The following is a 14,997-nucleotide window of genomic DNA, read 5'->3' on the forward strand; positions in this document are numbered from 1 at the left end:
TTTCTGAATTCGACCCTTTGTGAAGATGCCAATAAAGTCTTCATACTGTGTAGGCACTTGCCCATACTTGTAATCAGTGCAGTGCAAGGCATGCACATAGACAATAAGCATTCATACTTTCATTACAATGTTCAGTTAATTTTGCGTGCATGAATGTGGTATGTGGAAGGATGTCAGAGTTCCTGGAGAAAACGGGGAGAATATGCAAACTGAGCCTGAGCCGAGATTCAGTCCCAAAACCCTTTTGTAAGGCAGACATGCTTAAAATGACTTTACAGTCCCATCAATATCTGCACAACATCACATTAACCCTTTCATGCTCCCTGTGACCTGATAACATGATAAGCTGCCCACTGTAGTTACCGCTGTCCCTGAAAAGGTTAAAAAAATGTTGACTGTAATTTTATTGATGTAAAACATCCCATGTGGAAAGAGATTCAATGGAAAACCTGGGATATGTTGTGTGGCTCCCTTTTAATATTCTTCAGTCCAGCTCATCAGTGTGTGTTTGTGTGTGCGCGTGAGATAGAAAAAGTTTGTGTAACCAGGACAGCTCTAGATAGGGGTGTTAAATTAGACCATGGTTAATAAGATGTGGGACCCAATGTGCTCTCTTTGGATTAGACGAAGACTTCATCTGTCTGTCTTCCTCGTTGACCTGACACATACTCACACACCACAACTTGTACACACATATGCTATTTGTGCACACACGTACAGTGTACACTATGACAACAAAATGGTTCATCAGCTGAAAATAAACTGTATGCCAAAGCTTGATTAGCAAGAAAACAGAATTGCAACCCTACAAACAGATTTAAGAATAGGAGAAGAAGAAGAATAAAAACCTCTATTTGTCTCACAATGGAGAAATTTGCAATTTACAGTAGCAAAAATTATGAAAGAGAGAAAGTAGAAAAACATAAGTATTTGCATGCACAAAAAAAAATTAAACTGTTTAAAAAATTGACTATAATAAATTATCTATCTATCTATCTATCTATCTATCTATCTATCTATATATAAAGAGAGAGAGAGAGAGAGAGAGAGAGAGAGATAAAAAAATATTCCTCGTCTCACCCCGCGGTTGGTGTCCGTCCCCCATTCAGCTCGGGTCCTCCACCAGAGGCCAGGAAGCTTGAGGGTTCAGCACAGTATCCTTGCTGTTCCCAGCACTGCACATTTCTGGACTGAGATGTCCGATGTTCCCGGGATCTGTTGCAATCACTCATCTAGTTTGGGGGTCACTGCCTCGAGTGCTCCGACTACCACAGGCACGACTGTCACCTTTACCTTCCAGGCTCTCTCCAGCTCCTCTCTGAGCCCTTGGTGTTTCTCCAGTTTCTTGTGTTCCTTCTTTCGGGTGTTTCCATCACTTGGGATCGCTACATCCACTACAACGCCTTTCCTCTGCCTTTTATCTATGATCACGATATCCGGTTGGTTCGCCATTACCATCTTGTCAGTCTGTATCTGGAAGTCCCACAGGATCTTCGCTCAGTCATTCTCCACTACCTTTGGAGGTGTTTCCCATTTTGACCTCGGGGTTTCCAGTCCATACTCCAGACAGATGTTTCGGTAGACTATGCCAGCCACCTGGTTATGGCGTTAAAAAAAGGGTGAAGTACCCTCTCCATGTCAAGGAATAGCGCCTGCCCTATGTGGAGAAGTTCAAGTATCTTGGGGTCTTGTTCATGAATGAGGAGAAAAATAGAGCGGGAGACTGACAGGCGAATCGGTGCAGCGTCTGCAGTGATGCAGACGCTGCATCACTGCAGACGCTGCACCGGTTGATCGTGGTCCAGAAGCTTTGCCGAAAGGCGAAGCTCTCAATTTACTGGTTCATCGATGTTTCTACCCTCACCGATGGTCACAAGCTGTGACGGATACAAGCGATGGAAATGATTTTCCTCCTCAGGTTTTTGAGTTCTCCCTTAGAGATAGGTTGACAAACTCGCTTATGCGGGAGAGCTCAGAGTCAAGCCGCTGCTCTTCCCCAGGAGAGGAGTCAGATGAGGTGGCTCGGGCTTCTAATTAAGATGCCTCCTGGACGCATCCCTGGTGAAATGTCCTGGACACATTCCACTGGGAGGAGGCCAAGCTAGCATGGCAACACCTTGGGATCCTCCTGGATCCCTTCGGATAAGCAGATGAAAATGTAATGGTGAATGGTTCTCGCCACCAATTCATAGCCTCCATTGACTGCAAGCGAGTATTAATCATCCATTTGTTTTTTTGTTATTTAATAATCTTTTGTGGGTGGCCCGGTGGTTGACTGCTTAGCGCGTCGGCGTCACAGTGCAGAGGTGCAGGGTTCAGTTCTCCCCGTGCCTTTAGTGGGTTTTCTCCGGGTACTCCGGTTTCCTCCCACATTCCCAAAACATACGTGGCAGGTTAATGCAACACTCCAGATTGTCTCTAGGTGTGACTGTGAGTGTTGCGATTGGCTGGTAACCAGTTCAGGGTTTACCCCGCCTACTGCCCAAAGGTAGCTGGGATAGGCTCCAGCACGCCCCGCGACCCTTGGGAGGATAAGCGGATCAGAAAATGGATGGATGGATGGCTAATTATTTCTATTAATTTTAAATTATGAAAATGTCGTGTCTCTATGAATTGCCACCCTTTCAATTTTAAGAGTGACCTATGCGTCACCGTGATTTTAAAGTTCTGTTAACTGCTTAATAATAACAGCAACACTGCTTTGTTATGTGAGCATATTGAGGCACCGTATTACAGTTATCGGTGCCACTTGATGTGTACAGTACGCAACTGTACTGACCATGTGGTTGGACAGGGATGACAACAAACAAGTACCGGGTGATGAATTGGTTAGAAGATTCTATTTCTATGTAGTACAGACAAATACTGTATGATGACTGTTTGGGGGTTACGATGTTCTATTTTTGTAAGACCAGATCCATGGAGAAATTTATCTCAGCTGTTAGGGGTTGGTGGGGGGGACATCACTCACATACACACATAAGGGAGGAAACATGCTACTGCAGTAAATAAAAAGGGTTGTCAGGAGAGAGGAAGAGCATGAGAGAGAAAGAAAGAGAGAGAGAGAGCAAAATAAGGTAATGAATGGTTGGGGGCAGGGGGATGCTGCAGCAAATAAGGACTGGACTCACACACGAGCTTAATTAGAGAAAAAAATAAACACGGATGGCTTGCAAAAACACTTCAGTTGTGTGTTTACATTCTGTACAGAGTGCTTGATGTTGGATCAACGATAGATATACACTTATATGTTTAATATTCTTCCAACATTTAGGAAACTCACATACCTGACAGAATTTCGAATCATCTCATTATTGGTATGGTATTTACTCGATTTTCCTCATCCTCACATCACACTCTATATCATCTTTTCCGACTTGTATCCATCATTTCTCTCTGGCCGAGGGTGCTGCGCTCACTGGGTTTGCAGCATTGAGGTCATTTGCACTCACATCATTGCTCTACTATCCACGGTGTTACAGATACCCCCTAACGGCGGCTTTCTTGCATAACAGCTTCCACATGGTGCAATGGCTCAGAAACACAGACCTACTCTTGCGCAATGAACACACTATTGAGCACCTGAATGCAGTGTTCAGTGAATGAGCCAAATAAAAGAGCATTCACAGATATGACAGGTGGCTGTAGTCGTTTGCTGTAAGATGGTAAGGATGAAAACGGTTTGGAATTGGAAACATATTAACCCCCCGCCCCCTCTTCCTCCCCCGCCTCTGCAGTATGTGGCATTTGGTTCCCTCTTCTTCATCCTCCTCTCCATCTCTACGTTCTGCCTGGAGACCCACGAAACCTTCTACACCATATACAACCTGACTGAGAACGTCACTGTCAGCAATGTGACGCACGAGGAGGTACTTGATGTTTGAATGAGTTGATTAGTGTGAATGTGCCCCATTGTAAATTCATGGGGTAAATCTTGCATTAATGACCAAAATACTAAAAACGATTGTCAATTGAGATTGGTTTAAACTTTTTACACAATCATTTTAGAGGAATACACAACACACATTCACAACCACAAGTCAGTGAAGACAAAATTTTTAGTACCCTTTCTTTAAGCCTTTCATGCACCCTGTAACCTTGACAATATGATGAGCTGTCCACTGCAGTAACTGCTGTCCCTGAAAGGGTTAAAGATGTAAAAACCAACAATGGTCAGTAAAATAACATCACACTGACATAAGTAACACTTAATAAAAGCTTACTTAAAATTGACTTATTAAAACCAGGGCTTTCCAAAGTACGGCCCAGGGGTCATTTTTGGCCCACCATCCATTTTTCAATGGCCGGTGACATGAACCCCCCGCCTCTCCAAAAAAAAACATCTAAAAATGACATTTGACATTGCAAGATTAGTGAAAAAAGGTGAAGGTGGGCAAAGTGAGTAGGGAATGTGTCAGAAATATAAGCGCCATTATGAGTAATACATTTGTTTATATATCGTAGAACTTTTCTCTATGTTCGAAGATACCAATAAACCATTTACGATTCAAAGAATAACACCGTTTATCTTCAAAACACTGTAGCGAATAAAGATAACTCCATTTTAGAGGCAATACTAGTTTCTTCCACATTGTGCTCTATGGCCGATTTATGATTTGCCTTAAAACCTTTAACAGAAAGATGATGAAATTAACTAGACACTACAAACCATTTATAATTGCTTTCTTCACTGACTTTAGCATGTTTCAAAATGTTGAAGAATGTAAAAGTGGCCCTTGCACCCTTCTATTCTTCTGTATGCGGCCCTCAAATAAAAAAGTTTGGGCACCCCTACTTTATGTATGAAGACAAAGTCAGGTTACTCAAATTACGCGTTTGGCAGATTTCACTTTAACATCATTTTAATCACTGAAAAAGAACGTGAAGCTTTTGCAAATTGCAAATATTAATTGAATTTTTAAAAATGTGTATTGAATGTTTTCACTGTCATTTTGTGTTAGTTTCACATGCCTATTGCTGTAGTGCAGTAAAATGTGAAAGCTTTGCTTTATTCAGTCTTATTTGTGTTGCTTCCACTCTACAGACAGTGTTTGAAGTGGTCACAGATGGATGGCTGACGTATGTTGAGGGTGTCTGCGTCATTTGGTTCACAATTGAGGTGCTACTGCGTGTTATCTTCTGCCCTGACAAAACAGAGTTTTTCCGCAGTGCCCTGAACATCATAGACATTGTGGCTATCGTGCCCTTTTACCTGGAGGTGGCACTTAGTGGCCTTTCCTCCAAAACAGCCAAAGACGTGCTCAGCTTCCTGCGTGTGGTTCGCTTTGTCCGAATCCTGCGCATATTCAAGCTCACTCGCCACTTTGTCGGTTTGCGGGTCCTGGGCCACACTCTGAGGGCAAGCACCAACGAGTTCCTGCTGCTCATCATTTTCCTGGCGCTTGGGGTCCTCATCTTTGCAACCATGATTTACTATGCTGAACGCGTAGGTGCTGACCCAGATGATCCAACCGCTGGTGCCCACACGGACTTTAAGAACATTCCCATTGGGTTTTGGTGGGCAGTGGTGACCATGACAACACTGGGCTATGGAGACATGTTTCCCAAGACATGGTCAGGGATGTTGGTGGGCGCCCTCTGTGCCTTGGCCGGTGTGTTGACCATCGCTATGCCTGTCCCAGTCATTGTCAACAACTTTGGTATGTACTACTCCCTGGCCATGGCTAAGCAAAAACTCCCCAAGAAGAGGAACAAGCATATACCCCGTGCACCACAGCCAGGCAGTCCCAACTACTGCAAACCGGATGCCCTCGCCATGGCAACCGCCTCGCCGCACAGGCTGATGGGCAATGTTCTGGGGCCTGGCATGGTGGGATCTGGCAGCATGATGGGTGCCGGAGATTGTCCATTGGCACAAGAGGAGATCATTGAAATCAACAGGGCAGGTATGTGATCGACAGGAAAGTAAGTCTCTTGTATTTTTTACAGTGACTGTGAGAGCTGTTCATATATCATCCACATAGCCCATTACAATTTACAGCGCTGACCTCTGCCAAGGCTAAACAATCTGAATTTTAACCATCACCAACACAATTATTCACTTTCATAGCGAATAGATTTGAAACGTGTCAGTATTGCAACACCACTATAATAATAAATAAATTTTCCTTAGTAAATTAAAAAAAACAAAAAAACACGCACATCAACAGCCATCTCGTTACCTCTGCGTCCCGCGTCCTAGACGCATAATTTTCCCGCGGGACGCACAATTCCAAATAATGTGCGTTTTTGGGACACAAGGAAATTTCTCAGTCCAAAAAAAAAAAAACAAAAAAAAAAACTACGGCAGGCTTGAGGATTTCACAGTAACGACCGTTACCGGTAGCGTGTCATTTCTGTGGCGTCATTTTGACGGTACCGAAAAATCGTTTAACCATAAAAGTCACCGCACACGAGTTGACTGTACGCGATCAAATCTCTCCTGTGTGCTCAACGCGATTTCACTGTGCCTGTATGTGTGTTTGTGGTGTGGTGTGGTGTGGTGTGTGAGTGTGTTTCTTCTAAGTTACTTTTGTTTTGTTTTGTTTTCAGTGTTGGGGGGGACAGAACAGATAGCATCATGTGCGCATGTGGGTTGCTATTTTAGTCCGCAAAATGAGGAATCGCGTGGATGACAGTTTGAGATGGCGGTGAAAAAAACTCACAAAGGTCTACTAATTTCGACATTTAAGAAATGGGAATGCCAGTCTGATTTTTCGTATGAATCGTCCAAAGGGCGTCTCACTAAACTCACCTGTGATGTATGCACAGAACACGAGAGCGAGATACGATGGGAGGCACGATTCCGCGGATAGTTGGTCATTAGATCTACAGTATAGGCTAATCGCTATGAAAAATATTCTGAAACAGTCTTAGTTATTCTGTAATTTACTGGTTGTAGCATGGTAACTTTAGGAATAAAACATTCGTCACAAGGTGTAGTAATGCTAATGTTAACTGTTGGTAGAACTAATGATGGCGTGTGTTAGATTCTTTTGTCAAATTGATAGTAGATTACACATGCATCGTCTTGGGAAGAGGATGTCAAGCTACATCAATACTTACCTGTATTAATGATTACCAGGAAATTAATTTTTGCAGTGTGAGATTGGAAAAAATACTCAGATTTTGTGGTATGCTGTATTATGATGCCATATGAGTACACCATATTTTGATCCATTTATTTTTTTTTTTAATAAACCTGGAGTACACAGCTGCTGATGTAATGTTCATTGTTAATGCATAGTTTTCCAACATTTACCATTGAAACATTATACTTTTGAGTTTCACAATTCTTGATTATGAATATCAGTAAAAATAGAAAAATGGGTTCCCATGATGAACGTTTACGGAACCCAAAATTAGTTACCGTGGTTTCCCATTGGGTAATCCGACGGAACCGAAAAACAGTTACCGTGAATTTCCGAAATCCTCAGGTCTACTACTGAATTATTAAAATTTTTGCATCATTTGTTTATAGTTGTATGTATATGTTGTTGTTTGTGTTATTATCATGTGCAATTGAATAAGTAGACCATTTCAGAATTTGAAATTTGGGACTCTCTAAATGCATAATGGGACTCATACTTTTCTGATCAGCGAGTCCCTGGGACTGGCTGGGGGTACACTGTAAAATTATCATTGCATCATCAAACAAAAGTCAGAAATACCCCTGCGAAGGTACTGTAAATGTATCAATGTGTATTTACAAACAACAACAAACAAAGTGCAAACCACTGGTCACATTCATAAACAGGAAAGCCTTGTTAGACTCTGTCAGAATCCAGTTTTTTTTTTCTAATGTGCATGTCCAACAATCTGTTTTTTAGACAAAGGACATTTGTATCAGCACGATTGATGCAGAGGCAACAAAGCATACCACACCAGTTGTCAAACATGGCAGAGGAGGTGTTTATGTCCATGAAGTGTGTCAAAAAATGTTCCAGAACTCGTGTCACAAAAGATATATTGAAACCCAAATTATAAACTACACGTATGAGCTTCAGTGTGGACCAGCTGATCAACCAGCACATCTACAAAGAGATCCAGCGGTATCACTTTTGTTCAGTGTGGGAGGAGAGATACTTGTGGCTGCGATGCATGCTCATGATGCCCAAAGCATCTGACAGTTCCTGGCCAAGTAGAACATTGCACTGGAGCAACCTGCCCATTCACCCAACCTGGCACGGCGCTGTGTTTTGTTTGTTTTTTTTTTTTGTTCTGTTTTTTCCCAAGCTCAAGACAGTCATCAAGATTTCGAAAATGTGGATGACATCAAGATGGTAGTGACAACGCTAGAATCCCTCCTGGAGGCGCAACAGAAATGGCTGGGAAAGTGCTTTGGGCTCCAGGGGGATTCCCTCTCAGGGGAAAACATGTAGTTTTTAGTATGGGTCTGAAATGTATTTTTCATGACACCAGTCCTGGAACTTTACTGTCTCATTTCATACAGTAGGTATTTATGGCTAACTGGCTCACTCGTGTTTATTGATGATATGACTGCCAGCAGAGGTGATGAGTTGTGAGCTGCGCTGGGCTTTACTCTCAGCTTCCATTCACCAAAATGCTTAGAGAGAGAGAGAGAGAGAGAGAGAGAGAGAGAGAGAGAGAGAGAGAGAGAGCCGAATTGCAAGAGTTTTCCTTCACCTATTTATAGAGACGGAAGACAATATTTCACAACATAGATAAAAAGAACTCTAAACTGATAATAATGACTCTAAAACAAATGTGAAAGTAACTTAATATCTGATGAGTCAGATACTTCACATATGTATGCCATTTGCAGCGATAAAAAGCTAATATGTTGTCTCTGCGTGGGTTTTCTCCGGGTACTCCGGTTTCCTCCCACATTCCAAAAAACATGCATGGCAGACTGATTGAACACTCCAAATTGTCCCAAGGTGTGAGTGTGAGCGCGGGTGGTTGTTCATCTCTGTGTGCCCTGCTATTGACTGGCAACCAGTTCAGGGTGTCCCCCACCTACTGTCCGAAGACGGCTGGGATAGGCTCCAGCACCCCCCGTGACCCTCGTGATGATAACCTCGTGATGATAAAGCGGATCAGAAAATGGATGGATGGATATTACAAACTGCATCACAGTCAGGAGATCTGAATCCAAATCAATGCTTCAATTTAGTTTTTGACCCCTCATAAAGTAATGCTGTATGCCTACACTGCAATCACATCTTTGACTGGTTTTGTTGAATTTCAATGAATTTGAGGTTGAGGTTTGAAAAATCACAAAAAGTGTTTACAGTTCCATTTCCAGCAGCCTGTTTTTTGAACCATGATTTTCATTTTAGTTCTGTCCTTCTGTTTATCTCCTCATTATGCCCTATCACCGTCCACAATGTTACCACCTCTATTCTTATCTCAGGTTTCCATTTACTGTTTTTGTGCTCTTAAATGTCCTTTTTTTTCTCTTTTCCTACTTCTTCATTTCCTTCAAACCCAGATTCCAAACAAAATGGTGATGCAGCAGCTAATGCAGCAGCACTGGCTAATGAAGACTGTCCCACCATTGACCAGGTTTTGGGGGATGAGCGGAGCCCAGCCATCGGGGGTCACGGTTCCACCACCAGCCGCGAACGTTACCCACACGATCGGGCCTGCTTCCTACTGAGTGCTGGGGAATTCCAGCGTACAACGGATGGCAACGTTCGAAAAGGTAGGAGCATCAAGTGGCGTTCGGAAAAGCAGGAGGTTGAGAGAAGAGATCTTTACGACGCAGGGCGCTGGTTCTTAATCAATAGGGCTCTATGTTTCCGAGACAGCGCATTCGCGGCGGGTGACAATGTGGCGGATCTTGATTTTTGAACTATTTTGGCAAACCGTCCTCTGACAAACTGGCCGTGATGGCGCAGCATGGGCAGCGGTGTATAGATTCACCTGGCAGACTGAGAATTCGGTGTAGAAATTCAATCTAAACTTTCGGTTGTTGAGTCCACGTCTTTGCTGCTGCGGGGTAGACCGTAGGTTAAGTCACTTGCAGACAGATAGCGAGTTCGTTTGTAAATATGTGAACAGTGGGCTTCAAATTATGAATCATTGAAGAAATGCCTTCAAAAAGCATATACTGCATTGGCCCGAATATAAGACGGCCCTGATTATAAGACGACCCCCTCTTTTTCAAGACTCAAGTTTGAAAAAAGACTTTTTGAACACCAAATTAATTTTTATACAGAAAATAATTACAGTACATCTGAAACAAATGATTATAACAATATATGTGAGAGAAAAAGCATGTTATTTGCCTAATTTAAATCTTAATATCTGAACATTTAAATATGTAAACTAAAGTGCAATCACATTCGTAAATGAATGGCTTCTGGTTTTTGAAATGTAAATTACATCATAACTTCTCCTCAGCTGCCGGTTAACCTGGCCGATCTTCGACCCACTTTTCTCCAGATTGTCGCTATGTTTCTCCATTTTCTGTTATCTCTTCTATTATTTTCTTCTCTTTTCTTTCTTATCGCTATTTTTTATTTTCCTTCTTCGTGCTACCGCTATTTTTATTTTTATTCTTCGTGACAGGGGTTCACTTTGGCCTGGGGAGTCAAGTTCAGCATTCGCTTCAATGATATCTGGCGCCATCTAGCGTCGTGAATGGGTATAACGTCTAGACCCCGAATATAAGACGACTCCCACTTTTTCAGTCTTATTTCAATGCAAAAAACACCGTCTTATATTCGGGCCAATACGGTATTGTGTAAAGGCTGAATGCATTTTCTGACTAATTCAAACCGTTCCAACTTTAAACTGTGCAGCATCGGTGCAGCTCCCTACCGATGCCAAAAATTCAACATTTTCCCTTTTGAAATAACTTACGAAAAATTCAAGAATCAGGATTTTTTCGCCTTTAATTTCTTACATTTTTTCAAACCGTTCCAAGTATCAACTGTTCAGCTTATCCCTCTCGTTTTTTAAATTTCAAAATTAAAGCCAAAAATTTAATTTTTAAAATCAAAGTTACATTTTTTTCAGAAACATGCACAGAAACCCGTTGTATCTTTCATCCAAAAAAAAAAATCAGCCACCCTGTTAACTTTTTGAGGATTGTAAAATTGCTTTACAACAGCAACAAAAATCAAAACATTTCTCCTAAATACACACTCCTCACATCATATTTCTGACAAATTGCAAATTTTCATTGCAAGTCATACAACTGTAAAATTTTAGATGGTGATTGTAGAGATAATGATGATTGCTTGATTTTTCCATCTGTAGTCTTAAATATGACCACACTTATCTCTCCCAGCCTCTTTGAAGGCGAAAACATTTTCCTAGTGGCATCTGTCATAATGAGTCACGTCTTCTTCTCTTTGTTCTTCAAGATTCGCATCTTCTTTTGCTGTTAAATTGATTTGGTTTGCACATAGAATGGGAGAGGCGATTAAGCCACCAATCCCAGAGCACAGTCAATCATCTCATCCAAGTTCAGCCATTGGATGCCATATTTATAACGTCAATTTCTGTATGCAAACCATAAACTGTAATCTTACATTACAATTTTTAATGATGAATGTTCATTACCACCCCCCTCCCTCCACAGGAGAACCAGAAAAAAAAATCTGTTCATAATGTTGAAAAATAAATCCAAACCATCCTTTGGCTGGTTGATTTCAGATCTCTTTTTCTTAAAGGCCTGAATTAAAATTGACAACAACCACATGACAACATTAACCCTTTCATCCACCAATAATGATAACCTGTGTTTTATTGTTTGTTCTTGTATACAGTATATGATCTTTGCTCCATGGACAGCCCTCCGTACGCAGTGGTGTTTGTTTTTAAGTACTCTATAAATAAAGTTGAGTTGAGTTGGAACCTGAGAACATGATAAGATGTCCACTGAAGTGACCGCTATCCCTGAAGCAGTTAAATGTAATACAAAAAAAAAGTATTTGGCCCAAAACAAACAGAATCACTCTGATTCCATACATCCACTTTCCACTGCTGCCCCTCCTACACGCACGCGGATGCGCGCACACACACGCACGCGCACGCACGGACGCACACACACACACACACACACACTCACACTTATACAGGCAGCACATAGTTATGATTAGATGAGTGCAGCACTGTTTAGAATGCAGGTTTGTTTATTAGTGAGACTGATCCTCCAGAATGGAATGCTGCTTTAAGGTAATGGGGTTTTAGGGAAGATACTGCCGGGTCAGGGTTTTAACGTTCAAGATTGCATGTAGTTGTTGTGTTCCCGTTTAACTCTTTGGGTTGTGACAAGTCACATGTTTGTACAAAGTATGTTGATTGTCTGTCGTGACGGTTACATGATCCATCTGTTCGTTTTTCAGCCTGTTTTTTAATTTAGTTATTTTTTTATTATTATTTTGTTCCTCTCTTGCGTTCTAAGTTGGTTCATATTTGTATCTGTCTGTTCCTTTTTCAGCTGTCTTCCCCTCATCCTGCTCCTCCTCCTTCTCCTCAAACCCCGTCTCTTCTCACTCTGGTACCTACCGATAGGGGGCGACAAAAATACACCCAAGTGGTGGGATAGCTTGATCCAAGCAAAACAAAATTATACTAAAGTCTACTAATGTTGCAACATAAGTTATTTATTGTGGACAAATTCTCTATTCAGCAACATACACTTGATATAATCCTTGAGAGGGAGAATATTATTATTATTATTTTTATTACTACGATTATTATTATACCAGGAAACAGTGAATCAAACGTGGGTGCCAGAGTGAAAGTGGCCAATTTGCACTGGTTGGCAGATTATTCTGCCAGGCCATTGAGAGCTGGTGGTTGATTGGTTGGTCTTCTCTTCTCTGTCTCCTCTGGAACTGAGCCCAGAACAGTTTTTTACACCACAGCCCTCTGAGAGCACTGCCTATTTGACAAAGGACTGCAGTCCAAAATTGCTTTACAGACTCTGACTGCATTTTACTCTGAACCATTTTGATTTATACCAAAATATAAACAACATTACATTGACTACCACTTGATGTCACATGGTGCTTTTGCTGCCCTCAAACACTGATTTCTGATCGCTTGGGTGATTCTGCAATCTGTAGTTGGCGTGTGAAATGAAGGACATATTTCCAGAGCTACGTTAATTCAAGAGTCAGTTGGATGCAAACCCGCAGGCAGAAGAAAGAAAAATACTGCGCCAAACATTACAAAAGAAGAAGAAGAAGAGTAATTAGCAACTACAGCAATTTGTGCTGGCTGGCATAGCAGAGGTTTGCTGTACGGATCATACTGTCAGTTGTGATTTTAGATTTTGACATTTTATTTCCTAGTCCTTCATTTGTTGTTGAAAACATGTCCGAGAAATTACACAGACATTCCTGGCGTTATGTGTGGTTGCAGAAAAGGAAAACAAAAAGGGTATTTTTCTGAACAACACACACATCAATTTTGAAATTATTATTAAAAAAAAAAAAAATAGGGTGATTTTTTATTTTTATTTTTTGTGAAATGCAGGGTTTAAAAAAAAGCTCAAATTGCACACTGTTATGTTAATTCACTAAAAATTTCTCACACATCGGTCTGCTTGTGACTCTGCGAATGTTTCTTCCTTGTGACTAAAGGTCAAATTCTCTCAAGAATTGCGTGTGACTTGTTTGCGATGTTAACCGGGAAAAATGGAGCCAACAGCGCTGCCAAGCACATTCTGTCTCACTGCTCTGGTGTTATTTGCGCGCATTTACATGAGGAAATCTGCAAATATTTGGCAGAGAAATTGCCCACCGCTATGCAAATGAGCCTCATTGATAAATGGCATCTAATTCCCTTAACACCAGTGCGAATAGCCACATGCAGTTTGAGTGAAGCAAATAACGTCTTGAGGAAGCAGATGTAAACTTGCAGCTCCTCCGTGAACGTCGGAAAATATCAAAACAGTCGCCACCGTGTTTTGGATCTCATGGGCATTATAATGCACTTCTGAAGCTCCAGCGTAATTTCGCATAATGAGGAAAACACTTGTGTCCATGAACTCCAAAATATTGATGCAATCATTGTGATATTTTCAGAGATTTGTGTGGGCATGTTTAGAGATGTGTATGTGAAATTTGGTGACGATTGATACATTTTCATACCGTCCCATTCACACCTCCTCGGTCAGGTCAGTACCAAGCTCCCGTTCTAAAAATGTCAACTTCCTCTTCCTAGCTGCCATTGTTCTGCCACAATTTTCCTGGCGCAAAGCCAGCAGTTATATTTTGCATTGCCATCTGTAGCTTATTTCAACTGAGGAAAAATCAGGGGCAAACTTGTGGCCGCGTTTGTACCGGTATGTCATGAGTGCAATATTCTTGGTGAATTGGACATGACGACAGAGCAAACTGCGGGCGCGAATGAAGTGCAATTGAAGGTGCTATCAGCGGCCTCAGTTCATATTCTTATGTGAATTACCGTATTTTACGCACCATACAGTGCACCCAAAAGCATTCAATATTATGAAAAGCCGACAGTGCGCCTTATAATCCGATGCGCCTTATATATGGATCAATATTCTGAATTCTTGGACATACTATTTAAAATGTTCTGTAAAGCACTTTGTTCCAGCTGCAGCGATTGTGAAAGATGTGTATACAGTAAATATTCTCTAGTGCGGACTCGTGTTTGCGCTGTCCAATTTGTCCTGATAACAGAAATTCCTCATTTGGGAAATGAGCATGGTACATGTCCTTTATGAACCTGCAAGTAAGTTGACAAAAATGCACGTGTAACAACACAATCAATAAATACAAAAATATACTGTCCCAAAACTTTATATAACAAAAACTGCAATACAGGTGTATCCAAAAAAAATCACAACAGTAAAATACGTACAGTATTTTAATGTTTATTTTTTTTTTCTGTCTTGGGAAAAAAATGTGTCTATTTTGGATTGTTTGGTTGGATGCATTCTTTGGTTTATGACAATGTTTGCCTGCGTGTCATACAGTTTTGTTGCTCGTTGCAAGTAACTGTCCCGTTGATCACCGATGTCTGGTAATTCTTGTGCATACTGATGGT

The 14,997-nt window shown here is 41.4% G+C and overlaps 1 protein-coding gene across 2 annotated transcripts in view; it reads left to right on the top strand.

The window, feature by feature from the left end:
* Nucleotides 1-14,997, top strand: part of LOC109508608 (potassium voltage-gated channel subfamily C member 1-like) — a 58,849-nt gene that overhangs the window by 37,465 nt on the left and 6,387 nt on the right. For both annotated transcript variants that reach the window (XM_019858645.1, XM_019858644.1), the window contains exons 2-4: nt 3,738-3,869; nt 5,045-5,906; nt 9,455-9,667. In XM_019858645.1, the coding sequence (XP_019714204.1) occupies nt 3,738-3,869; nt 5,045-5,906; nt 9,455-9,667 (1,207 nt within the window). The remainder of the gene's footprint in view (nt 1-3,737; nt 3,870-5,044; nt 5,907-9,454; nt 9,668-14,997) is intronic.

Source organism: Hippocampus comes, unplaced genomic scaffold (assembly GCF_001891065.2).
Source record: "Hippocampus comes isolate QL1 unplaced genomic scaffold, H_comes_QL1_v1.1 scaffold187, whole genome shotgun sequence".
Taxonomy (NCBI): Eukaryota; Metazoa; Chordata; class Actinopteri; order Syngnathiformes; family Syngnathidae; genus Hippocampus; species Hippocampus comes.